Below are 27590 nucleotides of genomic sequence, written 5' to 3'. Positions count from 1 at the left end.
AGTCAGGCTGTTGGCCCCCAAAGCCCAGTGTTTTCTATACAGGCTGGAAGCGGCTCCCCAAGGTTTCTAATGGGGATCATTCTGCCTTGGGCCCAGGCCACCTGTAATATCGTATCTTCTGCTCTAAACCTGCCTGGGTGCTAAGATCCCCAAGTGAGCCCCTTCTCTCAGTCCCATCCACATTGGAGGCACAATTGGTGGTGTCTCCACCAAGAGGGAGAGAGCCTTTTCTGTTGTTGCTCCCCTGTTACAGAATTCCCTTCCAAGAGAAGTTGGACCGGCTCCCTCTTTGTTACCCTTCCAGCAGGCAACCTTCCTGTTCAGACACACCTTAGGAAACTAAGGTGCAGGTGATGCAGTTGTCAGGGCAAACTGGAATTTAACTGTTTGTTCTAAATGTACTTCAATTATTCTTTTTTTTACTTAAGTTTCTTTTCAACGCTTTTTATTTTATAACGTTGTTTATAAATGTTGTAAGCCTCCTGTAAGCTTGGGAGGAATGTGCAACATAAATACATTAAATAGGATCACAGAATCGTAGCGTTGGAAGGGACCCCAAGGGCCATCTAGTCCAATCCCCTGCAATGCAGGAATCCTGCCCACAGCCATTCCTGGGTGGGCTAAAATCACCAACCTTCTGGTTAACAGCTAGGTGCAGTGATAATCTTTCTTTGCCTGACCTGAAGAGCCCAAGAATTGAACCTGGAAGCTTTTGCACACCGGTGCTCTGCCACTCAGTTCTAGCCCGACCTCAACTAAGAAACTTCCTTTTCCAGAGTTGGACCATTGGTTTTGTCTCTATATTACAATTTATACCCCATCCCATACAAAAGAAAAGTAAAAATACAAGAAAAACAAAACAAAAAGAGACCTAAAATAGACTTCTGATTGTTCTCAAAAAAGCTAAACCTCTTTTGTGCCAAATTCATAATGCTAGCAGGCCTCTTGCAGCCCTTGGCCTAGAGGTTTCCCCACACATGCCATGGAAGGAGACAAGGGCTCACCTTGCAAAATAGACCACATTCATTTGCATGGGGTAGCTGAATTCAGTCTGGAGTTGGTTTCAGGTGGTTTCAGTGCTCAGGAAGGCTGTTGCTCCGAGTGACAGCCTCTTTCCCCCCAGCTTTTTTACAGCAGAGCCCTGTGGGTTCTGACCTTGTAAAGGGACCCCCATCCATCTAGGGTAGCTTTCACCCAACCTGGTGCCCTCTGGCTGTTTCAGACTACAGCTCCCATCAGCCCCTGTCGGAAAGGCTCCATGATGGCCATGCTGGCCAAGGGAACACAGTTATCCTGGCCAAGGCTGATGGGAGTTGTAGTCCAAATCAGTTTCGGGAAGGTTCTCCCCAAGAGGCTACTAGTTCATGTGGGGTCCCATTTACCTTATGATGCTGACCGTGGAGCAGGAAATGCAGTGTGATCAGGTAATAGTTGTTGGCCGGCGGACTCATGTGGAAGATGAAGCGATGGATGATATATTCGACTAAGGACCACATGCACATCCCCACAATGAAGAGCAACGGGAACCAGGCCTTGTGAACACGGATGGAATATGCTACACAGCAGGGAGGGAAGATGAGAGGTCAGCAAGCCCTGCAGTCTGGACCTCCTCAGTCCTTGAGGAGGACTTGCTCTAAGGACATCAACACAGCACCCAATACAGCCCCATTCAGCCCAGCAGCCAGTTTCCAACATTGGCCAGCCCAGGGGTTGTCATTTCGATTTTTCTGTGTGCTGAGGATGCCACCTTCTTTGGGGTGTGTGTGTGTGTGCACTGTTCCCCCTACCCAACCAAAGTTGCTAGAGTGAAGATAGAGCAGCGTTTCTCAAAAGAAACGCTGGCTGGTGTGCCGCGACGTGCGGCGACTGGAAGGGCGATTTGCATTGTCACGTGCCTGGCGGCCGCCAATATACTGCACTGACCCACCGGAAAGCAATATTTCTCCTCCTCTTTCCCAAAGCTCAGTGCAAACGAGCCTGGCGGCCGCCAATACACAACGCTGACCCGCCGGAAAGCAATATTTGGCAAGTGTTTCTTACAGTCATAATTATAATATAGGGCGGCACAGAGTTAAATTTTTTAACTTTTTTAATGGTGGTGTGCCTCGTGATTTTTTTCACGGAACAAGTGTGCCGTGGCCCAAAAAAGGTTGAGAAACACTGAGATAGAGAGCAACCCCTCATTGTGAGATGCCTTCAAATGTCATCAGGTAAGGTAAAAGGTAAAGGGACCCCTGACCATTAGCTCCAGTCGTGACCGACTCTGGGATTGCGCGCTCATCTCGCATTATTGGCCGAGGGAGCCGGCGTATAGCTTCCAGGTCATGTGGCCAGCATGACAAAGCCACTTCTGGCAAACCAGAGCAGCACATGGAAACACTGTTTACCTTCCCGCTATAGCGGTTCCTATTTATCTACTTGCATTTTGATGTGCTTTCGAACTGCTAGGTTGGCAGGAGCTGGGACCGAGCAACGGGAGCTCACCCCATCACAGGGATTCGAACCACCGACCTTCTGATCAGCAAGCCCTAGGCTCAGTGGTTTAGCCCACAACGCCACCTGGGTCCATGTCATCAGGTAGCTGAATCTTACTGGCTACTTTGCATGGTCATCAAAGGCAAATCAGAAAGAGGGCAAAGATTTCTCTCTCCACTAAAAAAAAAGGAATCTTCTTGTTGTTGTTTATTGAATTTATATACTGCCCTAAACCCGGAGGTCTCAGGGCAATTCACAGAAAAGATCACAACATATGTAATCAGAAGAAAAACAACAACCCAATAACACCCCCCAGAAAAGAGCCACATTTAAAAAGGGTATAGGATGTCAAACCGATCAACCAAAGGCCTGGTTAAAAAGGAACGTTTTTGCCTGGCGCCTAAAGGTGTGTAATGGAGGAGCCACTGCAGAGAAGGCCCGTTCTTGTGCTGCCGAAGTTATACAAAATTGTTATACCCTGAGCATGTTCCAAGAGCTTTGGAAGATATAGGTCTCATCCTTTCACCAAACCTTTCCCTCTGAGAAAAATCTGAGGGTGGGAACACCCCACGCACAATACCCCAGAGGATCCAAGTGGGAATAAGAATGTAAGAATTTAAGAAGAATTTAAGAATGGCCCATCTAGTCCAGGATCCTGTTCTCCCAGGGACCAAGCAGACGCCCCAGTGGGAAACCAGCAAGCAGGATTCAAGCACAAGAGCCCTCTCCCCTCCTGTGATTGGCATTCAGAAGCATCACTGCCTCCGACCGTGGGGGCAGAGCAGGATCATCATGGCTAGTAGCCATTGACAGCCTTCTCCTCCTCCGTGAATTTGTCTAGTCCTCTTTTACGACCATCCAAGTTGGTGGCCACCACTGTCCTCATAAGGGAGTGAGTTCCATAGTTTACCTATGCGCGGCGCGGAGAAGTACTTTCTTTTATCTGTCCCGAATGTTTGTTTTAACGCTGTGCCAGCCTGCTGGCACTATTACTATTGGCTGGGTCTGATAGGAGCAGAAAACAGAAAGCTCCCCCGCTCCCCAAGGAATAGCCTAGGCTGGCACAGAATGGCACCCTTGGAAAAGAAAGACAGCCAGCCAGTCGAGAACAAGGGGGGAGGCCATGCGCCTCAGACTGCAGGTGCCGCAAGCCGGAGTCTGACTGAGCGAGATTCAGGCTTCTGGCTCAGCACAAGCCCTTCTCTGTGCAGGGCCCACTGTGGGTGGCGTGGAGGCGGAGGGAGCTACTTGGGACAATAGCCGCTTTCTCCATTCCTGACTCCCAATTATTGCTGCTGAAACCTGCCTGGAGGCTGCGCTGCAGATATTTTGAGGTGGTGGCATGAGGTAGGGCTTCTGATACAATTACTGCCTTGCAATCCCTGTGGAATAAATCAAACTGTGTGATGTTCCCCGCCTGCCTGGTGTCACAGCAGGGAGACTCCGAACATACTATGCTCTGGGTGCCTTACAGCAAATCACATAGCCAGTAATTAGCCATGTGCGGCAGCACCTGAGCATCCTCAAGAGTGCCTTGAGAAAAGAAAAGGGAGATGTGGTCACGAAGTTCCCTGCATGGTCAAGGAAAGGAAGCCTCGGGGCACATACAGAGGGTTGCACCCAATGTAACTCCTACTCGGGAGCAGACCAGCTGAAATTAATAGACATGGCTGACTCGGGACCATTAAGTAGGCACTAGCTGGACAGAACCCAGAGTGCTCCCGCCCTCACCACCCAGCCACAAGGAGGAATGTAGTCAAAGTTGCCTCCTTGGAGCATAGCCTGAGTACACTTTAACTAACTCAGCCTGTGCTATTGGTACGGCAATAAACCTTCAGGACATGTGTGCTGGGGGCACTGAAAGGGGAAAACAGTGGATCAATCCTGGATTGCTCCAACAGAAAGAAACTAATGTGTGTCAGCCACAGAGGGCACCCCCTCCATGTGTACACATGGCAAAGATTTAGCAGCTGCTCATGGTGCCTGAGTGCAAGTATGGGTGCCTGCAAAGTGATCCCTACAAAAGGGCTTTTTAAAAAAACCAAAACACAGTGCTTCAAAGGCTGAAGCATGTGTGCAGCCCATGAAAGGGTATACACTTATCTTCCCTCCATTCCCAACAACCAGAAGGCCTTTCCCCCATTTCCCCCATTACACAATTGCCCAAATGCACTGTCTTGCTGGCCCACCATCTCATCCTGCCTTTCCTCTCCATGGGAAACAGAGAGGTCGAGCTCAGGGCACGGCTCCCAGGCAGGATTGCTCCTCAGCTGACACAGATGCAAACTGGCCTCACCAGTTGAAAGATGCCCCTTTTCCTAATGCCCCATTGCCCAGATGCAGACCTGCCTCTCCCCACTCAGAGCCTGAGAAGATTGTTTAAAGAGGCTGGTGGATTGAGCGTAGGCACCTGTTGTGAAGGTAGAAAACAGCCAGGTTTCTCCCTTCGCAAGCGACGTGTAGCTATGCCAGCTGAGATAAAGCACCAGCGGAATCCAGACGGCACAGACTGTGTACCTGGAAGGAAGAGGGGGAAACTGGTTTAGGTTCATAACGTCAGCTGTCTCCTGGCAAGGGAGGAAGAGCTTTTGGGGAGCCCTGCAAATTCTGGGGAAATCTAAGATGGTGAGAAGGAGGAGGCAGGTCTCTCTCTCCCAGCTGCAGGCCCCACAACCAATTGTTTCCCCTCCTCCCCCCAAAAAAGAGAGAAAGCAAAAGCCATCAGTGAGTTATTAGGTTTTTGACTGGTTGGTTTTAATGTATGCATTATCTATTTATGTTAAGTTGCTTTGAATTGCTTTTGTAAACAAACAAACAAAGCAAGCAATAAGCTTAAACTATGACAATGCCCTCCTGATCCATATCAGAACTATGGTGAGGGCAAAGGACTAAGTCTTCTCCAGAACATGGTCTCAATACAGATCACTCACTCACTCACTCACTCACTCACTCACCCACAAATGCCTGCAGTCCCCCACCCACCCAGTGAAAACTCTGCACACCATTTCTAGTTAGATGAATAATGTCTTCTCTAGTATCACTCCTAATTCCATATAGCCAATTGTAGTGATGAATGAATGGTGCATCCTGAGCTGGGGTGGATGATTTAGGTTGGATTAGAGCAGAGGGAAGCCAGTGTGGTGGCCTCTACATGTTATTGGTGACCCAGTCAGGGTGGCGAACAGCCAAGGATGATGGGTGTCATCGTCGAGCAATGTTTGGAGGGCACCACTTTGGCTAACTCTTGACTGGTAGCTGTTCTGCCCCCTTCCAAACCAGTGGATTTGGTGCACCACCTATCAAGGATTGCCCAGCGACAGCCGAAACACAACATGACCCACACAACCTCACCCAACATTCTCCACTTGCCAGGACGGATTTGGGCTCCCGGGTATCTGATGCACCCCAGAGCCTCACCATGCTGTTTTGGAGAGAGATTCAATGAAATCCGAGTGGAATAAGCGAATGGGACGATCCACCGGTTGATGCACCCATTCATCATACTTCTCTCCCAAGTGGCCCACTTGCCACAGCAAAGGTTTACGCCAGTCCACGAGCTCCTAGAGAACAGAAAGAGTGCAAAGAGTCAGAGGTTTCAGCAAGATCAAGCAGCCTTTGCACCTCCCCAGCTGGCTGGTCAGAGCCATGGGATTTCTCATGAAGCACTCTCAGATTTTAGCCATTTTTGGGGGTTAAGCAACAGTCAGGGCTGTGTGCACATTCTGTAATTCCAGAATCATTTAAGCAGAATAAGCAAAATGAGAAACAGGCAGGAAACTCTAGGAAGAGACAATAGAACAATGGAAATATTGGGATTGTAGGAAGTGCTCGTCTCAAAACCCTTCTCCCTTGTCCATTAGAATGCATTGGTTAAATTAGTACAACAACACCCCCCCCCAAAAAAAATTTCAGTGGTTAATTTCCTCTCCAAGCTGCAACAAGGAACTTCTCCATCCCATTACTGCATAGTTAATTATCCTAACTCAACACTCTCAAGGAACCAACACATGCAGCTACCCCTCCCCCCTCCATTTATTAACTTGCTATTGGTGTGGGTTCTATGGCAAAATGGTCACACTCACTTTCTGTAGGCTACTGGGGAATGGTTAGGAATTTGCTGCCTGCTTAAATTGCAATTAAGCTCCAGGGTATGCGCATATTCATAATTTTAGCAAAAAATCCTAAACCTCTTGGTAGCATGTGTATAAATACACATGAGTGGTGGACACACATGTGGGTTCAGACACATACCTTGCAACAACTGCAACCCTGCATTGTCGAGGGTTGGATCATTAGATGATCCTTGAGTCTCTTCCCGTTCTACAATTCTATGAGTCGATGAAATGACTCAGAAGAGCCAGCTAATATCTGGCTCTTCCTTGGGGGGGGGGGTAGTGGTTATAGTATTATCATTATTAGAGATAGAGAAAACATTCAATTCAGTACACATTCAAAACAAAAATTGTAAAATCCACACTTTCTAGAACAATATGCAAAGCATAATAACACAGCTATTCCTTGAAATTATCCAAATTTTGCAATACATTTTTTTCCAATCAGTGTTTTTTAAAGATGCACATATCAGTGGAGGGTATTCATAAACATGCACATATTACTGAAAAGAGTTTAGCAAAATGTATTATATTAGGGGAAATCACTTGTAAAAATGTGTTCAGTACATCGAAAATGCATCGAAAATGTGTTTATTAGGAGAAATTCACACTGAAATGCCAGGGAATTTTCATGAGGTCAGGGGGGGCGGAAATCCCAGCAAATTGCTGCAAAATGTAAGTTAAGAAAAAAATGAAAATGAAAGAACCAACATTAAATACTTCCACCCTTAATGATATCACTTTTTACAAAACCTCTTAAAGCACCTTACAAAATCTTAAGATGCAAAAGTATCAAACTTTAAAAACATCAATAAAACAGAATAAAACATAATGCTAATAATGGTATTGCATAATGGTATTGCATACTCTCACACTGGCAGTGTGATGAATCACTAATGAATCTGTTGCTTGCTAAGTTCTAACTAACGTGACAGCTATATCTGCAGTATCTCACGCAGGGCTTGATGAGTTGTCCTTTCAGTCTATGACAGGGCTGGAAAACCTTCAGCCTTGGAGCCAATCTTGGCTCATGAGGCCATTTTTCAAACCATGTCTACCTGCCAACCTACTGATGTTGTAAGTTTCATCAACTGATCGCCAAGAGGGTGGGGCTCTGTTCTGCATTGGCTGATAATGCCTGTCACCGGGAGGGCCAGGGGCTTGCAAACAGTGCAGCAGGAATTAATCCTCACTCATTTCTTCATTTTGCCGACACATGCAGCTGTTAGAGTGGCGTTGAGAACACAGAGTGCTGGGGCGGGTGCAGATGGGAATGTGTTGGGATTCAGTCCAGCCCAGATCACAAGGACTTAATCCTGTGGGAATGTCTGGGCAGGCGGTTTTGATGGGGAGGAGGACTGGTGGAAAGAGATTGGGGAAAGAGAGGCATCTGGCCCAGGGAGGGGCCTATGGGATCGGGAGGCAGGGCAAAGAACCTCTGACCTGGGGGAAGGGCTGAGTGGGCCGAGAAGGGCTGAGAGGGACAGGCCAACTCAGTGTCATCTGATATCCCAAGCAGGTCAAGGCTGCTCCAGAGCCAACCTCTGCCAGCGTTGGGGCCAACCCCTCAGGTGGTGCAATGGGTCACGTATTTGGCTGTTAACCAGAAGGTTGGTGGTTCAAGCCCACCCAGGGACAGCTGTGGGGAGGATTCCTGCATTGAGGTGGGTTTGAGCTAGATGACCCTTGGGGTCCCTTCCAACTTACACTTATGGGATTCAGTGAGTGGAACGGAAGGAGAAACCTGACAATGATCCTGCCTCATGGTCTCCACCTCTGTCCAAGGCCTGAAGGGACTATGACCCTCAGGACTTTGACCACACCTTTGACGAAGGTGACTGTCCTGCTCTTCAAATGAGGAGTCTGGTGGGTGGGTGGGAGAGAGAGAGAGAGAGAGAGAGCACTTGGGTCTTTGCTTCTGTCCAGCCAAGTCCTCTCAAGTTCTGCCGTGCTTTCTGACTTTGTGACCTGTAACCCCACTTATATTTGGGAGCTGTAGTGAATTTTGGAATACAGATTATTATCACAACAGCTGAGCCAAGAATCTGAATACCAAGCCAGGACAGGACATGAGCTCCATGTCAGGCAAAAGATTGCTGAATTGCAGGCCGTTGGACTAGATGACCCTTGTAGTCCCTTCCAACTCTACAATTGCCGGTGCTGCCCAGGACTCTTCCTGCTGTGAGTGCCCACAGGCCCTGTCCCTACCTCTCTCCACCTGGTCTAGGGCGGGGCCTGGAGGGCCTCATAAGGACTGCTGCCGCTGCTCTGCTGCTGATGCTGCCCAGGGGAACTTAAAACAGCACAGAGTTCTTTTTAAAATGCTTTTTAAAGAATTTTTTATGTTTTTATTTTCTTTGGGGTGGGAGGTGGGAGGGATTGTTAGTTGGGTGTGGGAATCTGTTAAATTTTAGTGTATTTGTAATTTTTATTGTTTTTGGTTTTATTGTGTTTTTTGTGTTTTTCTTTTGTTCCGTTCTTTGCTGTTTTTTACAGAGGTTTTATTTTGTTTTTAAGGGGAGGGGTCAGGGCTGCCCGGGAGGGGGTCCCAGCAAGCAAAATGGCTGGGGCAGATTCCACAGGGGGGGATGCGCTGGGACAACCGATCTCAGTGGTCACGGGTAGGAGGAGGAGTTACGCTAAGACCAGACCATGTCATTACCGAGGAGGCAGACTTAGTCGTTGTCTGAGGACTATCCCTGCCTCCAGGTCTGGTCCTGACCGGACGGATATTGGAATAGGCAAGGGATACCCACATGACCTGAAGGTGCTGCTGTGCAATGCCAGGTCGATGATGAAAAAGACCACTGCCATTCACGACCTGATTGTGGATGGAGGATTTGACCTGGCATGTGTGACAGAGACCTGGTTGGATGAAGCCGATGGGCCCGTTCTTGGCGCTGCTTGCCCACCAGGTTTCTCTTATGCATAGCAACCCAGGCCATCTGGGCGGGGAGGGGGGGTTGCAGTGATTTTTAGGAAGTCATTAGTTTGCACCAGGCGTCCTATTTGTAAGACTGAGTTTTCTGAGTGCATGTTCTGGAAGCTGGGCAATAGGGGCAGTACAGGATTCGTTTTGCTGTACCGACCTCCCCGCTGCACCAAGGATTCCCTGCCCAAGCTGCTTCAGGTCGTGTCGGATGTGCTCCTGGAGACACCTAGCTTGGTTGTCTTAGGGGATTTTAACATCCATGCCGACACGACCTTACAAGGAGCCGCTCGGGACTTCGTGGAAAGCATGGCCACCATGGGGCTGTCCCTGAATAAGTCTGGCCCACCCATAGCCGCGGACATGCCTTGGACTTGGTGTTTACCTCTATGGATGTTGGTGATCTGACATTAAGTAAAAGCGAAACAAAAGAAGTGCCATGGTCAGATCATCCGATTTGGATGGTCCGCCCCCGCTACTTAATGGATCCATTTGGCTTCCAGAGAGTGGTAGGGAATGTTTTATCCCATGTCGATGGCCTTTCAGCTGATTCCCTGGTGGCCCGCTGGAATGCGGAGTTAACCAGCGCTATTGACTGTCTGGCTCCGAAGTGCCCTCTCAGATTGCATGGAGCCCGGACAGCCCCGTGGTTTTCCCCGGCGCCAAGGGCGATGAAACAGTCGTTGAGACGGCTAGAGCGCCGGTGGCGGAAAACTCATTTTGAATCAGACCGGACACGGGCTAGAGCTCAACTTCGAGCCTACCAAGTGGCAATGGCGATGGCGAAGAGGACCTTCTTCACCGTCTCCATCGCATCTGCAGAAAACAGCAGCAGGAGACTCTTCCAGGTGGTTCGCAATTTAGCGGAACCACCTGCTCCATCCAGGCCCTGTACGGGCCACATGATCTCCTGCAATGATTTTGCAAAGTTTTTTGCAGATAAAGTCGCTCAGATTCGGGAAGAGGTAGACTCCACCGTGGGAGCAGGGCCGGGGCGGGGGAGTGCTAGAGTCCTGTCTAGTCAAGTTTTGTGGGATCAATTTCAATCTGTTACCTCCGAGGATGTGGACAGGCTGCTTGGACGAGTGAAACCAACCACCTGTCTCCTTGATCCTTGCCCATCCTAGCTTATAAAAGCTAGCCGGGAAGGGCTGGGCGATGGGCTTCATGGGTTGGTAAAAACTTCTCTCCATGAGGGAGCCTTCCCAGACCCGCTGAAAGAGGCGGTTATTAAACCGCTTCTTAAAAAACCATCTTTAGATCCGGCCAATATGGCCAACTATCGCCCAGTCTCAAATCTTCCATTCTTGGGCAAGGTGATTGAGCGAGTGGTTGCTGAACAACTCCAGGCACGCCTGGAAGAAGCGGACCATTTGGATCCCTTCCAGTCAGGATTCAGGCCTCATCATGGGACTGAAATTGCCTTGGTCGCACTGGTCGACGATCTCCGGCGGGCTAGGGACAAAGGTGAGAGCTGTTTCCTTGTTCTGCTGGATCTCTCAGTGGCTTTTGACACCATCGACCGTAACATCCTTCTGGACCATCTAGAGGGCTTGGGAGCTGGGGGCACTGTCATGCAGTGGTTCCGCTCCTTCCTCCTGGGCCGTGTTCAGAAAGTGGTGGTGGGGGATGAGTGTACAGACCCCTGGGCTCTCACTTGTGGGGTGCCTCAGGGTTCTGTCCATGCTTTTTAACATCTATATGCAGCCGCTGGGAGAAATCATCAAGGGGTTTAGGTTGGGTGTCCATCAGTATGCTGATGATACCCAGCTCTACCTCTCTTTTAAATCAGAACCAGTGAAGGTGGTGAAGGTCCTGTGTGAGTGCTTGGAGGCGGTTGGAGGATGGATGGCAGCTAACAGATTGAGATTGAATCCTGACAAGACAGAAGAACTGTTTGTGGGGGACAGGAGGCGGGCGGGTGTGGAGGACTCCCTGGTCCTGAATAGGGTAACTGTGCCCCTGAAAGACCAGGTGCGCAGCCTGGGAGTCATTTTAGACTCACAGCTGTCCATGGAGGCACAGGTCAACTCTGTGTCCAGGGCAGCTGTTTATCAGCTCCATCTGGTACGCAGGCTGAGTCCCTACCTGCCCACTGACTGTCTCTCCAGAGTGGTGCATGCTCTAGTTATCTCTCGCTTGGACTACTGCAATGCGCTCTACGTGGGGCTACCTTTGAAGGTGACCCGGAAACTACAACTAATCCAGAATGCGGCAGCTAAACTGGTGACTGGGAGCGGCCGCCGAGACCACATAACACCGGTCCTGAAAGACCTACATTGGCTCCCAATACGTTTCCGAGCACAATTCAAATGTTGGTGTTGACCTTTAAAGCCCTAAACGGCCTCGGTCTGGTATACCTGAAGGAGCGTCTCCACCCCTTTAGAAGGCATCTCAAGGCAGCCCTGTTTAGGGAAGCTTTTAATGTTTGATGGATTTCTGTATTTTAGAATTTCTGTTTTGTTGGAAGCCACCCAGAGTGGCTGGGGGAACCCGGCCAGATGGGCGGGGTATAAATAATAAATTATTATTATTATTATTATTATTATTATTATTATTATTATTATTAATTCTGTGGAGAGAACCTCAATACAGTTAAGGACCAGCAGAAACCCACTGGAGTCCCAAGGCAGCCTGACAGGCACCAAGTCCATGGATGTCTCTCTCTGCCTCCCCGTAACCAGAGAGCCAGTAGTGGTATACAGGCTAAGAGTGTGGGACTAGGATCTGGGAGAGCAGGGTTCAAATGGCTGCTTGACCATGAAGCTCACTGGGTGACTTTGGTCCAGTCACTCCCACTCTCAGCCTGACCTACTTCACAGGGTGGTTGTGGGGTTAAAATGGGGAAAGGGAGAACCATGTTTGCCACCTTGGGCTCCTTGAAGGAAAGGTGAGATATAAATGTATTAAATGAATAGATAATCCCCTCCTAGCACATGAGTTTGACCAAACTGCGGGAGGCAGTGGAAGACAGGATTGCCTGGCGTGCTCTGGTCCATGGGGTCACGAAGAGTCGGACACGACTAAACGACTAAAAAACAACAAAGCACATCCTCAGCCCTGCCTTGATCCCCCAATTATCCCCTTTGCATCTTGGACCTGAAGAGCAAAGGCTACAGCAGAGCAGCTGGAACATCTTCCTCATCTCTCAGTCTAGACTTGCTTCTTGTGGCAAGGGGTGTTCCTTCCTCAGGCTTCCCACAGTGGGGTCCCATTCAGCTGCACTCTCAACACCCAGCAGGTTTGCTTTCCACAGCTGTTCAAAGTGGCACGATACTGTTGTAAATTTATTGCCTTCCGTCCTGAGCGGATTGCTTCCACACAGCACAAACAAAACCCCATTCTTCCAGCTGCTCTATTGCACCAGATAAGCAGATGACAGGCCTATACTGCACATTGCACAGGATCAACTTTCTACCAGGTTGGCAGGAGCAGGGTGGAGAACCACATACAGAACCGCTGCATATAGGGTTGCCACCTTTGGTCGGGCAAAATACAGGACAGGTTGAGAGGGGTTTGGCGGACTAAAAATTAATTTACCTGGTTCAGAAATTACAGCAATCCATTACAATGGCGCACATGGTTGACAGGGCTTTGCTCAATGAAAGAAATAACACAAGCACTACGGTTGATAAGTTCAAGAAAAATATTGGATATTACATGTACAGCTGGGTTTAATAATGCTAATTGGTTTGACTCCCAAGTGCCACCAGCCCTGCAGGAGCCACTTTGTCTGCCTTGATGGCAAAAGCCAGTTCACTCCATTAACGTACTCCTTTAAATAACTTGTGTATTTAAGCAAATGATTTCATCAGACTTAATCAGACATCAAAGTGCAATCAACATCATTAGTACATTTAATAACATTGCCAGATAAGAAACCAAACTATTACCCTTACATCAATCTCACTTTCATAAGTAGAAATAGATTAATTTCACATATATAAAGAGAAGTGCACTGCAGAAAGCCTTCTAATGCGCCCCCTCCTGTAATGCAAGCTTCTCCCTGCTCATTTCCAAGCTAATCCCCCTTGCTTCAACTCATAGGTGCTGGCTCACTGGGGCCCTGGGTGCCTGACCACCCACAAAATTCCCCATGAAGGGGCTGGGCACTGTCATGGGGCCAAGCTGGCCCTCCTGTTTCAACTCCAGCTGCTTACCCTCTCCCAGTCCTTTATCACGCCTCCTATATTTCCCCCTCATGGTGTCTAGCAATCTGTTCACCTCCAGTTCTCTTTGCCAATCTCTGTACTAGAGTCTGGAGAGCAGGAGTATTTGAAATCCAGCAATGCTTCTCTTGTATTTTCAAACTCTCCTTTCAATGCACAAAGATTGCCCCCTCACTACCTCAACCCCATCAGGCTGCCCCCCACTAATGCCCACTTACCACACTCCATAAGTTGCTCCGACACCCTCCTTGCCATACCAAACCTTCCAATACAGCTGACAACTGAGTTACATATTTCAAAAAAACACAACAAGCTCTCCCACAACTAGTGTCCCCCAACCATGTTTCACACTCCCCCCCCAACTCTCCATATTGCCCTGACCAACCTCAACCTACCAGTTGTCTCTGCTGTAGCAGCACAGACTGGACTGCAGGCATTGTGGCCAAACTCAGCCCTCCAGCTGTTTTTGGACTACAACTCCCATCATCCCTAGCTAACAGGACCAGTGGCCAAGGATGATGGGAACTGTAGTCCGCAAACAGCTGAAGGGCCAAGTTTGGCTGCCACTGGCCTACACATTTTCAGGCCAGTCATGAGTACTAGGCACATGATGCGGTTTAAAGAAAAAGCAACAAGCAAAGCCAGGACTATGAACTTGCATACCCAAAATGCCCAATGCTATGCTACCCATGATGCAATTACAGAACAACGGTTTTGAGCGCTATCCTATTGATATTAGGGTGCCCAATGTTTAGTCAGCAGGGACTTCCCAAGAAGAATGAAGAGCTTCTTCTGAAATCTCACACGGAACTCTAGCAAGTGTTAGCGTGCTTCATTTGGATGATAAAGAGGGCATAAGAAACTCAAGTTGCTCTGGATTCGCGGAGAACCACATTGCCACATTTACTGAGCAAAGGAGAATCTGGGGCAAGATCTGCCTGTGCCTGAGGTGAGTTGGAAACTTCCATGCCAAGTGGCATGACCTAAAACGAGACCTGCTCAGAAAGGTTCTTGCTGTTCTGCGATGATGCTCTTGCGGCAGGGAACACGCCAGGCTTCAGGCCTTGGGGAGACGCTGCAGATGTGTAACCATGGGTGTAGCCAGGATGCAGAACCTCAGTTAGTTAAGTATTTTCAATTGATTAACTTGATTTGAGGGGCAACTGCCCCTCCCTACCTCCGCCCATACGTGCAACACAGCCAGATACACAGCTCAAAGTGGTGTACATGGTTCTCCCCTTCATCATTTAATTTAATTGCCTCTCATTTAATAATGTGAGGTACGTTAGGCTGAGAGTGAGTGATTGGCCCAAGGCCACTCAGGGTCATGGAATGACTGGATGCTGAGGAGTGGTTGGAGGCACCAGCCAGGGAAACCCCTAGGGTACCCCCAGGGGAAGAAGGCTCTGAGCCAGGGGATTGGTGGTGGGACAAGGATGAGTGGCCAGAGGGAGAAGGCTGGGGAAGGAGGTGTTGCAAGCTGGAGGGGCAACAGGGTTCAGTGAGCAGAAAGGGTCTGTGGCAGAGTGCAGTTCAGGCTCTGAGGCTGGAGCAGAGGCTGGAGAGGAGGGCGGCCAAGAGGCTGCTGAAGAATCCAGGGAGTCTCCCCCTCCTGTTGCAACCAGCTCCCCTTCCCCCTCTTATCCAAGAACACACAGAGAAATCAAAGAGCAGAACAGAGATTAGCTGGGCACAGTTTGAGTCTGCATGGGGAAAACCTGGGGAAAGAGGAGACTTAGAGAGGGATGGGAAAGCAGGAAACTTCAGTCCTCACAACTGCTTCATCGGGGCAAGACCTCCTAGGAAGAGTTGCTGAGACCACTAGGCCAAGTGCTGTCAACTTTCCCTTTTTTGCGGGAAATTCCCTTATCCAGTGCCCTTACTTTCATATCCGGGAGTTGACAGCCCCATAGGATTCCTCATCTTCAAATCTGGGGGTTGACAGCTATGACTAGGCCTGAGCTGTGTTTCCTTGAATAAAGATTTAACTTCACCAGCCTTGGGTGATTTGTTGTTTCTTCTAGCTGCCCTTACCTACGCCTGACTCAAGCCTTGACACCCAGTGGGCTTTGCGGCTGTGTTGGGATCTCAACACACCAACTACTGCACCACCCTGGAATAAGTCATTTTAAATGTAGCTGTCATTCTAGTTTGGAGAAGACTGCCCTCTGAAGCTGCAATGGAATTCAGGGTGGCAACATTTCTGCCTGGAAAGCAGTCATGTCACCTTAACACTGAGCTTGCTAATACCTCCCCTGCCTGCTTCATAACATCTGGGGAGATAAGGATCAGTTTCAATCAGGTTCCACCCATGCTCCAGGGGCAGATACTATGACAACTGCTGCAGACAAGAATCAAGCAGAACAGCTGTACATCTTTAAAAGGGAGGAAGAGAATGGTATGAACCTGGGTTGCTTATCTTTGACCAGGGGTCCCCAGACTTACCGCGCAGTGGGCCGGTGCCCGCCGTGCCGACCGCGCGGCGGGCCGGAGGGCAGGGGAGTGCGCGCACAGCGGGCCGGAGGGCGGGGGAGTGCGCGCCCGTGCGCATGCGCACACGCACACGGGCGGGGAAAAAATCATTGAAAATCGCTTGTGCGCATGCGTATGGGCCTCCCCCGACCCGGAAGTGCATCGGAAATGAGGCCCATACGCATGCGCACAAAGGATTTTCGGCGATTTTTTGCCGATTTTTAAGATCGTCGCCGCGCCGCGCGCCGTAAGAGCGGGCGGCGGCAGCGGGCGGCGGGGGTCGTCGCGGGCCGGATTGGGAGGCCGATTGGGCCGCATCCGGCCCGGGGGCTGTAGTTTGGGGACCCCTGTCTTTGACAGTCGCATCTTGAGAAGTCTGGCGTTTTGGAGGAAGAATGAGATGCTTACAAGAGCTGAGAGGTTGCTACAAAAAGAATCACTCTGCTCTTGCTAATTATCCGCCTCCTCCTGGGACTCAGGTAAGTCATGACATTTCAAAGCCACATTCACCCCATGCATTTAAAACATTATGGTGCTCACAGCTTCCCCCAAAGAATTCTGGGAGCTGTAGTTTGTTACGGGTCCTGATAGCTGTTAGGGGGCAACTATATCAGGATCAGTAGGAGGCTGACTAAAATCCCCAGGAGGGAAGGGCAGAGGAAGTATTGGTCTAGCTAATGTTTATTACAGGCACGTCCAACACGTAGATCATGATCTACCAGTAGATCACTGGACGCCTGTGGTAGATCACTGGCAGATCACTGGCTCCCCTCAAAGAAGCTCAATAACTTTGGCTCCCATAAAAAGCTCGATTTTTTTGCCCTGCACCCCCCAAAATGGCACTTTCCTTCTTCCTAAAAAAAAGCTCAACAACAACTTTGATCTGAATGCCTAAAAATGGGCCTTCCTCCTCCCCAAAAAAGCTCAACAACTTTGACCTGAACCCCCAAAAAGGGGGTAGATCACTGCAAGTTTTTAACTCTTTAAGTAGATCGCAGTCTCTTGGGAGTTGGCCACCCCTGGTTTATTATTATTATTATTATTATTATTATTATTATTATTATTATTATTTGCATAATACACTTTATTCATAGATCTCAGGGTGGTTTACAACATAAAATCTATATATATATATGTAAACTGGGCATGTGGGTTAGTGTCCACTTTTCTCTGAAACCGCTTGACCGATTGCATTCAAATTTGGACACAACGTCCCAAGCGAATATGCGAATGACCATATACAGGTTGCGTAGATAGATGTCACACCTACGGCAGGTAAAGCAGGTAGAGCCCACTGTTCCCGAATACAAAACTCAGACAGCCGGGGATGCTGGGAGCACAGGAGAGGTTGCAAAACAGCACCCTCTAGTGACAGCTACACTGGTACTGCAGCTAGGAAACCTTCCCTCTCCACAGCATCTCGGCTTGGCTTTGCAGACTGGGCCGAGGGGCTGGGATAGGTCATGGGTCGGGACAAGGTGGGGCCAATCACAGGGATGAGCCAGGGGTGGGGTGGGGGGCAGAATAGGTCATGGGTCGGAACAGGGTGGGGGCAATCACAGGGATGAGCTACAGCAAGACGTGGCCGGGCCAGCTAGTTACAATATAAAAAACATAAAATACGTAATAAAAATATGAACAAAACCAACACAATAATCCCCTCTCCCACAACACATTTAAAAGGGCATCAGATGTCAATCAGCCAAATGCCTGGTTGAATAGGCGCCTAAAAGTATATAATGAAAGCACCAGCCAAATCTCCCTGGTGAGAGCCATCCACAAATGGGGAGCCACTGCAGAAAAAGCCCGTTCTTGTGTTGCCACCCTCCAGACCTCTCATGGAGGAGGCACATGAAGAAGGGTCTCAAATGATAATCTCAGGGTCTGGGTAGGTTCATATGGAGAGAGATGCTCCTTGAGGTATTAAGCTCCTGTCCTGAGGCATTTAAGGCTTTATACTGTAGGTCAAAAACAGTCCGACCAGGATTGGTGTAATATGCTCAAACCGTCCTGCCCTGGTGAGCAGCCTACCACCAAATTCTGCACTAACTGAAGTTTCCGAACCATCTTCAGAGGCAGCCCTACGTATAACACATTGCAGTAATCTAACCTTGAGGTTACCAGAGCATAGACAACATAAGTTAGGCCAGTGGTTCCCAACAGGTGGTCCGGGGACCCCCAGGTGTCCGCGAGCTATGCCAGAGGGGTCCGCAAGATGCTATTAGAATAAATATATATATTAAATATATTTCGTATGATAACAGATTTTTTGTTTTGGCCGCTTCCTGCATGAACAGAGTCTAGCGCAAAACTAGAATTAGATAGAGGCAGTAGTTCTGCTGTATGCCGTTAGGTGGCGCTTTACAAACACTACTGTTTTGCAAAGAGGCAGCGTGTGCATTCTACTAACGCTCACCTCCCCAAGATGCTTTGCGCGTGTCGGCTTCATTTGTGCGCTACTGCGCAGGTACCCTGTCTTCTCCATTCCCCTCCCTCCTCCCTGGCGCGCACTGCCTCTTTGCAAAACAGTAGTGTTTGTAAACAAAGCGTTGTTTTTCGCGGAAGCTACAGTTCGCGTAGTTAAAAATGGACCATTGGTTAAAAGTGGTTCGTTAAAACAACAAAGGCCTACAGATGAAGAGGAAGATAATGTATTTGATGTTCAAGCAACTGTAAAAAACGTATAAATATAAAATATAAAAAGACTCTTAATTTGGCTCTCACTTTTTATTTTTGGATTAGGAATTAATGGGGGTCCTTGACACAATAGCGGCTCGATGAGGGGTCCTCGAGAAAATTTTGTTGGGAACCCCTGAGTTAGGCTATCCCTGCCCAGATAGGGGTGCAGGCGTGCAGCTGGGTCACCAGCCCAAGCTGGTGGAAGACACTCCATGCCACCAAGGCCACATGAGCCTCAAGCAACAGCAAAGACTCCAGGAGTACCCCCAAGCTATGTATCTGCTTCTTCAGAGGAAGTGTAGCCACATCATAGGCAGGCAACCGCACAGCCATCACGTCTAGACAACCGCCCACAGTGTCTCGGTCTTATCTGGATTGAGATTCAATTTTTTGGTTCTTATCTAGTCCATTACTAAAATAAGACAATCCAATCCATTACCAATGTCAAGACAAGCACATCCACTGGCTCACCTGCACATGTAAAGGCGAAGCAGAGTTGTGTGTCATCAGCATATTGCTGACAACGTACTCCAAAACTCTGTATAACTCCACTCAGCAGTTTCATGTACAGTAGATGTTAAGCAGCATGGGGGATTAAATCGAACCCTGGTGAACCCCACAGTGAAGGCTCCACAGGGCTGAAGGACACTCCCCAAGCAACACCCTCTGGTCCATCCATGCAGGACCGGAACCACAGCCGCAACGTGGTGCCACCCACCTGTAACTCGGACAGCTGCTCCAGAAGGATACTATGGCCAATGATAATGAAAGCTGCTGAGAGCTTGAGGAGAGATGCCTCTCTCCTGATTGAGGTCATCCTACAGCAGTGATGGGCAACCTTTTGAGCTTGGTGTGTCAAAATTCGCCAAAAAACTGAGCATAACTCAGAAAAAAACCATAACTTCGCGATATTTATAGTTTAAATAACAAAAATGTATAATTGTAATATATAACTGTATTTAATAAACTAAAAACTAATTATTTAACCAAACCAAAAACCCCTTATTTATCACAAAGTGCTTTTGGGGGGGAGCTGCTGACCAAAGTTTTGGAGGTTTTTTTGGGGGGTGCAAAAGTTGCTTTGCTTTTGGGGGGGGTGCCCCAAAGCTGCTGTGCTTTGGGGGGGAAGAGAAGAGAAATAAATGACGAATAATACCTTCGCTGGAACTAACACGCAGCACCGACATAGTCTGCCAAAGTGCCAAAAAAACCAGCACAGAACGGGTTAAAAAATGAACGCTGTTATACCCAATCATCGTCTGCCAAAGCGCCAGAAAAAACAACACAGAAAGAGTTAAAAAACCAATCTGCCTACCAGCAACAACAACAACAAAAAAGGATCCGGGTTTAAACAGCGGGGTTTTAACAGCGGAGACAAGCTAGCATGAGGAGGAGCGGGAGAACAAAGGGGGGGAGACAACAACAGCCAATGGACCAATGGGGCGCATGCCAGCAGTGAGGGCTCTGTGTGTCACGTCTGACACGCCTATCATAGGTTCGCCATCACTGTCCCACAGGGTGACCAAAGCAGTTTCTGTGCCAAAACTCCCTCATCTTTCCTATTCCTATTCCAACAACATATTTCCCATCTGCCCCATATACTGGTAATGGAGGACTCAACTCAACCTTGCCAGAGAAATTCGGACCCTGCCTCCTTAAGCCCGGGCTTATCCACACTTACCTTTCGCCCCACTCTTTCCAGGAACAAGCCCACACTTAAAAGGTCCATGTCAAAGCATTTTTCCCCCTCAGAGAGCTTTCTCCGAGGAAACCCACTCTTCAGTGATGAGCAAACGCCAGTTTGAGTTTTCTTCCAATTGTGCTCTGGTTGAGCTTTAAAGAGCAGGTTTTCATGGGGGAAGCTCAAGAGCAAAAACAAAATTCAGTCATGGAGCTTTAATGCATGAACCTCGCCTGGGAAAAGCGGAGGAAAAGTAAGCGTGGCTGTGCGCACGCTAAATGGGTGAAACCTCAAAGGCATCAGAAAGGCTGGGACCTCCTTTAAGAGGGGAGGGGGGCATAGTTAAGAGATGCAAAGTCACAAACTGCAAAACATCAAGACCACATCCACACCAGACATTTAAAGCACCATGATACCATTGTGACTGTTTAAAGTGGGTCTGTATCAAATTTTGTCCTGGCCATGGAAGCAAGTGAGGCTGGCTCTTTCAACTGTGGCTGCTGCTACAACAACCATATGGGAAATAAGTAAAATAACCAAGCAAACATTAGAAATGACCCCAGAATTGGCCTTACTAAACATTTTCCAAGACAATAATGCCCAAGTACACTACAAAGAACTCATAACCCACTTACTCTCCGCAACCAGAAGCACCATAACCAGACACTGGAAAGACCTGTCAGGAGTAAGCCTGGACCAATGGTACCAAATAGTATGGGAAACAGCCCTACTAGAAAAATTAACCAATAAACTGAAACTGACACAGGGACAAATAGAAGAAGACGCCTTCACCCCGGTATGGCTCCCCTTTATTACATACACAGCCCAACAAGACAATGAAAGAAATCCACCAACAGCATGCAAATCAATATGGCTAATCTGATCCAAAACACCCACCCACCCCACCCCACTCACACACAAAACAAAAACCACTACAGCCAACCACAAATGAACAACCATACCCTAGGCCAGGGGTAGTCAACCTAAGCCCCGTGGGCCGGATGTGGCCCAATCGCTTTCTCAATCCGGCCTGCGGACGGTCCAGGAATCAGCGTGTTTTTACATGAGTAGAATGTGTCCTTTTATTTAAAATGCATCTCTGGGTTATTTGTGGGGCCTGCCTGGTGTTTTTACATGAGTAGAATTGTGTCCTTTTATTTAAAATGCATCTCTGGGTTATTTGTGGGGCCTGCCTGGTGTTTTTACATGAGTAGAATGTGTGCTTTATTTAAAATGCATCTCTGGGTTATTTGTAGGGCATAGGAATTCATTGATTATTTTTTAAAAAATATAGTCCGGCCCCCCACAAGGTCTGAGGGACGGTGGACCGGCCCACGGCTGAAAAAGGTTGCTGACCCCTGCCTTAAGCCAACCCCATCCTCTCTTACCACCAAAGGAACACAAGGGAACAACAGAGAACCTGCACAAGCGATGCTGACAACCCCCCCCACCATATATATTAAGTAAAATACATCGTCACCTGACCCCCCCATCTCCTACTATCCCCCTCTTTCTTCCCAGCGTCTCAACAAATGAAAGCGATTTGTAAAAATGTTACGAGAGACATTGCATATATTTCTGTAAATCAAGAAAATCTTTAATTAAAAAAAACACAACTGTGGCTGTTGCTTTATTACGGGGTGTCCTCTTTCACAGGGATTACCTGGAGCTAGTCTTCATTTCTGCTAGGAGTTGGGCAAAGCCTTTTGATCTGCTCAAATTTGGAAAACTGTGTTCAGTGCACGCTTGAATTTACTGATCTTTTATCTATTCCTAGAGTTCCCTGTGAAGAATAGTGTGTGAATTCGCACCCGCCTTCACTCCCTTCACTGTCCCCTTCCCCTTGGGTGTTGTGGTTGTTTTTCAAGTTGCAAGCTTGCTGGCAGGGACTGTCTTCTTTGAAGTGAGTGTATGTAAGTCACTCTGGGAGACTTTTTGGCTGCCCCAAAATGTTCTAAAGAAATATTTCTCCAATTAACTCCCAAGAACAGGGCCGGATTAAGGTTTGATGAGGCCCTAAACTACTCAAGGTAATGGGGCCCTTTATATGTCCAGCTGTCAACCACAAATTTGTCAACCACAAATTGTCACTGTTTTTTATATTGAATATATGATATGGTAATTTATGGACCTAATAGGTATCTAAAGCCGTTTGCACATGTTGCCATGCAACCTTTATATAGAGATGAGCAAACCAGTGATATTTTAGGGAGCAGGTTAGCAGGCAGGGCCCATTACTTACCGGTACATCATAGGAGCCTACAGAACGCAAAACACCGTTGCTGTATGTATAGGTTTTATTTTACTTGTTTTTTATCTTATATTTTGGTAATGTACAATCAAGTTTTTTTCCTTTAACATTTTTGGGGGGCCCAAGAGAGTGGGGCCCTAAGCTATAGCTTGTTTAGCTTATACATAAATCCGGCACTGCCCGAGAATATCGTACAGAACCACATCAAAGCCTTGCAAAAGGGAAGTTGTGTTCAAAGGCTTCCCTCTTACTTGTCAGCAATGTAGGGTTGCCAGATCTTGAAGAGCAAAAAAGAGGACAGCCTGAGACCCCCCCCCCCAAAAAAAACCCTGGACATTTCCTTTAACATGTAAAAATATGCCCAGATGGGCATGTTGGCCCCCAAAAGAGGACATGTTTGGGTTTTCCCGGACATATGGCAACCCTAAAATGGTTACATTATCTAAAGAAGATGATAGGTTGGCTTGATATGTGTTAAACAAATTCAAATTAGAGGTAGTAATAAGCACCTCAGTTTCTTCTGGATGATTGCCAAACGAGTGACAACTTAATCTAATGCCACACGGGGGAATGGAAAAGCAAGCAGGCCTATTATATTCTAGGTCTGCTGAGACCGATGGTTTTCTCCCACGATGATTATGGGCTGCATTTATTTCACTCACCTGGGGAGACAGTCTTCCCAGGCCTCATACCACCCACTCACATGCTTGTTCTCACAAATCCAGATGTTGTCAAATCATCACATTCCCTTTTTCCCATTGATCCATTGTCAAATGAGAGGGGCGAAAGAGGACACAGTTTTGCATAAAATTGGCATACACGTGGATGAACATTTAGGGATAGGGTCTGTCATGGATATAGCATGGGAGTTATAGTATGAGCAACTCTGAATCCTTGGTTAAGAGCAATGTATGCTGGGAGAGACAGCAAAGCAGGCTGGGCCTTTAACAATACCTGCCAAGTCTCTCTCTGCTGCCCCAATTAGCTGCCTGTAAAGGAATGTGATAATTGCCTTTGGCTGAAGAAGAAACACCGGTGTTACGTATTTCCTTGTGGTACGGATGGGAGGGGATCCAATTAGACTATCCTGTCCTCCTGAGGTCGGCTTGCCCTTGAGTTGGGAAGGGATGAGAGAACTGGAGGTCGGCTTGCCCTTGATGAGTTGGGAGGGGATGAGAGAACTGTCTTACTATCTGCCAGTATTCAATCAGGGTATGAAGTAAGACAGGTGAAGATAAATGGGTTACACCTGAAGTCATTGGTAGTTGCTAATTGGAGCTCTGTTTCCATTGGTGGGAAAACAGAACCCCACCTGACCCTTTCCCCCATAACTTGGGAGTTCTAGCATTAGAACTTCGCATTTTGCCACTTGCAATTTCTCCAGAGCTTCTGCCAGTATGAAGCTGTGAGAGGGGAAGGGGGGCCTGCGGGCTTCGCCTTCTGAAAGCTTTGCAACAAGATATATCATCTGCCGTATCCGTATGTATCCTTAGTTAGAGCAACTTGTATGCTTATGTTTATTATTTGCTATCTCTGTAACCTCACAAGAAATGTGCACTGCTATTTTTAAGTTGTATGTTTTACACTTTTTAATAAAGCCTTGAAAAGGTATATTTTGGTTTGGACCTTGAGTGCTGTTCAGGGTGGGGCAACTAGTCCAGTCCCTTAACCATTTGGTCGCATACTGAGTGTTGGGCTGCACAAGTGAGTGGGCCTGGGTTTGAGTAAAGAAACCAAACCAGTTGAATTTCTGCCTGCTTTATTAAGGGTAGTCAGAGGCTTGCAACCTTGTAACAAGGCGGAGAGCTATCCCTTTTAGACCCTCTGGCCAGGTGCAAGTAAGAAAGGGTGGTGGTAGCGAACTACTGGGGAATTGTTTTGACTACGGTTCACAAGAGACGTGCCGAGTTGTGTGTTTCCCACCAGCTGCTCAGGTCAGGAGATTGGCTGGGAGGGGCAAGTAGGAGCCACCAACCATTACAGGGTCTGTAATATCCACTGAAATAGAGCATATGTCACCATAGTGAGGAGGACTGTGACCAGGTGACAATCTACCTGGTGTCTAGGTACTCCCAGTTGACAGACACTCCATGACCCCTTCAGATGTCTCTTATTAGGGTTCCTCATCTTTAAACTGTACTTAGGAAGCTGCCTACATACATAGAGCCTCACCATTGGTCCATCTAGCTCAATAAAGAAATAAATCTCTGCTTCCTTTCTCCATCCCATGCATGATTTTATAAACTTCTATCGTGTCACCTCTTACTCAACTTTTCTCTAAAACTAAAAAGCCCCAAATGCTGTTTGCTTTCTGTAAGGGTGACTCCCTACAGGGAGCCAGCCCCCATCATCCTAACATCCACCTCGCCAAGTACAGGGAGCAGCAGTGGGTCTGAAGCAGCAAGGGGGGAAGGGAGAGACTCGGAGGGAGAAAGCAGCCAGCGTGCGGAAGGATGGGAAAGCTCAGGGGAGGGGAGATGTAGGCAAGGGCTCCAGGATGCTGAAGAGCCACTGCACCGCTTTGATCAGGAGGAGGCTGAGAGGGCATCGCTTCTTCTGGCACAAGAGTTAAGGAGAGCACCGCGACGCAGGTCAAGGGGGAGGCGTTTTGGGATGCCCCGACTACTTTGCTGGCGTAGGAACAGACGTACGCCATTGCCGGATTCTGGTTCGGACTGAGAGGTCATGTTTTAAGCTATCTCTGCACTGTAAATACCATGCACAATAAAAGTCTTTAAAGACAAACTGGACTCAAGCGGAGTTACTCTAGAGTAGCCACGACGACCTGCTGACACTTTCCTTATAGGGGAATTGCTCCTTTTGCTTTCCCTTTTTCCAATTCCTCTTTACCCGATCTTTTGATACCCGAGATGTCGTATTTATTTATGAGAAGTCATAACTGTATATCTTTCTGGACCCACCTTGTTTCTGCGTTTGAAAGTTGTTTTGAATTGCTTGACACCTGAAAACAAGCCCTGTGTTGTTTCTAGGGATCCTCCGAAGCAGTCACTGGAAGTCTTGCTTGGAGTTGCTACTCGAAATCTATCAGACGGGTTTTTCTGGTTTTCATTTTATGGAGCTGGCTGGATTTCAAGACAGACCCTGGGGGAAAGTAATCTAACCTCTGGATTGGCGCTGCCTTGACTTTGCAGATGTAGCAAAATGCTGACAGTCGTGCCCCAAAACCCCCAACGTGCCTCTTTCTACTCTGCAATATCCTTTTTGAAGTGAGGCGACCAAAACTGTACACCATATTCCAAATGAAGTTGCACCATATATTTGTGTAGCGGTGTGCTTTCAAGTCCTTTCCTAAAGATCCTTAGCATGGAATTTGCCTTCTTCGCTTGAGACTCCTAATCAAAGGGTCATGAGTTCAAGTCCCATATTGGGCAAAAGATTCTTGCAGTGCAGGGGGTTGAATGAGATGACCCTCGGGGTCCCTTTCAACTCTGATTCTATATATCATCTCCCAGAATTTTTTTTTACTTCTCTACATTCCCACCATATATGATATAAAGTACGTTCTTTTTCTTTACATTTCCAACCTATGTTTGACCGGTTTTATACATTTTTGCCATTTTTACTGGTGCAATATACCATCTGTACATCATTTTCATGTAGTTTTCCTTCAAAAGAGAACAATCTGTAAATTTCAAATCTACCTTCCACAATTTCCCCCGATCCTCAAATTGTATGTTGTGTCCTATATCTTGCGCCCATTTAATCATGACTGATTTGACCTCTTCGTCTTTCGTTTCCCATTCTAGCAGAATACTGTATGCTTTCTTCAATAGTTTCACTTCTTCTATAACCTCCTTTTGAAATCTGGAGATTGTATAGTTAAACCCCTTTTTTATCCTCCTTGAACATCTCATTTAACTGTGTATAATGCAACCAACTCTGAAAATGTTATTTATTTTTTTCATAGTTTTTTTATTTCCATTTTCCTTCTTGATCTTTCAGTAGATCTCTATATGTAGGCCACTTTCCCTTTTTGACAAGTGGTTTGAGTAACAAAGCTTCTATTGGTGATAACCACCAAGGTGTTATTTGTTCTATTAAAGCCTTATACCTTTCCTACACTCTCATTAATGATTTCCTAATTACATGGTTATAAAATCCTTTAAGTACTTTCCCTTTCTCATGCCATAAGTATGCATGCCATCCATATCAATTGTCATGTCCTTCCAAATCTAATGCTTCTTCCTTTTCTAATTTTATCCAGTCCTTAATCCAAACTAAACATGCAGCCTCATAATATAATTTAAGGTCTGGGAGGGCAAAGCCTCCTCTTTCTTTTGTATCTGTAAGTACAGTATCTTATGTTTAATCCTTGGCCTTGAGGCCCCCCCCCCGACAAATTTGGAAATATCCTTTTGCCATCTTTTGAGACAATCATCCTTACTGGGACTGTCTGAAAAAGAAAGAGCATTTTCGACAGCACATTCATTTTTATTGCCGCAATTCTTCCCCTGGGGTCCCCACTCGACCATGGGGTTTTTTCGGGGGGGCGTCTAGCCCTGGCACACACCCCTGGAGCCCTGACAGCCAGAACCGTGTCGTCCTTTACTCGGATGACATGGAGCACGCCGCCATTCCCTCCTCAGTGAACTGGAAGTCCGGAAAGCTTCCCCAGAATATAACTCTTGAGTCAGCTGAGAGTTGCCTGTACACGTTATTTCGCTCAAGGACTGCATTGCAAAATTCAGGGGCAGTGCAAATGTCAATGGATGGCTGTGTTTCAGTTCACAACTTGTTTCAGCAAGTGTGATTTACATAGATTAATCTTTAAATGCAAATTGAATTGGATTTTTCCTCATCC

General features: G+C 47.6%; 1 protein-coding gene across 1 annotated transcript in view; it reads right to left on the bottom strand.

Annotated features, from left to right (window-relative positions):
* Positions 1-27590, bottom strand: part of FA2H (fatty acid 2-hydroxylase) — an 80643-nt gene that overhangs the window by 7522 nt on the left and 45531 nt on the right. Inside the window, exons 3-5 of the mRNA XM_035117884.2 lie at positions 5893-6035; positions 4886-4992; positions 1383-1555 (exon numbers count right to left, since the gene is read on the bottom strand). Of these exons, the coding sequence (XP_034973775.2) occupies positions 1383-1555; positions 4886-4992; positions 5893-6035 (423 nt within the window). The remainder of the gene's footprint in view (positions 1-1382; positions 1556-4885; positions 4993-5892; positions 6036-27590) is intronic.

This window comes from Zootoca vivipara, chromosome 6, assembly GCF_963506605.1.
Source record: "Zootoca vivipara chromosome 6, rZooViv1.1, whole genome shotgun sequence".
In the NCBI taxonomy this organism is placed as follows: Eukaryota; Metazoa; Chordata; class Lepidosauria; order Squamata; family Lacertidae; genus Zootoca; species Zootoca vivipara.
This window is presented reverse-complemented; position numbering and strand designations above follow the sequence as displayed.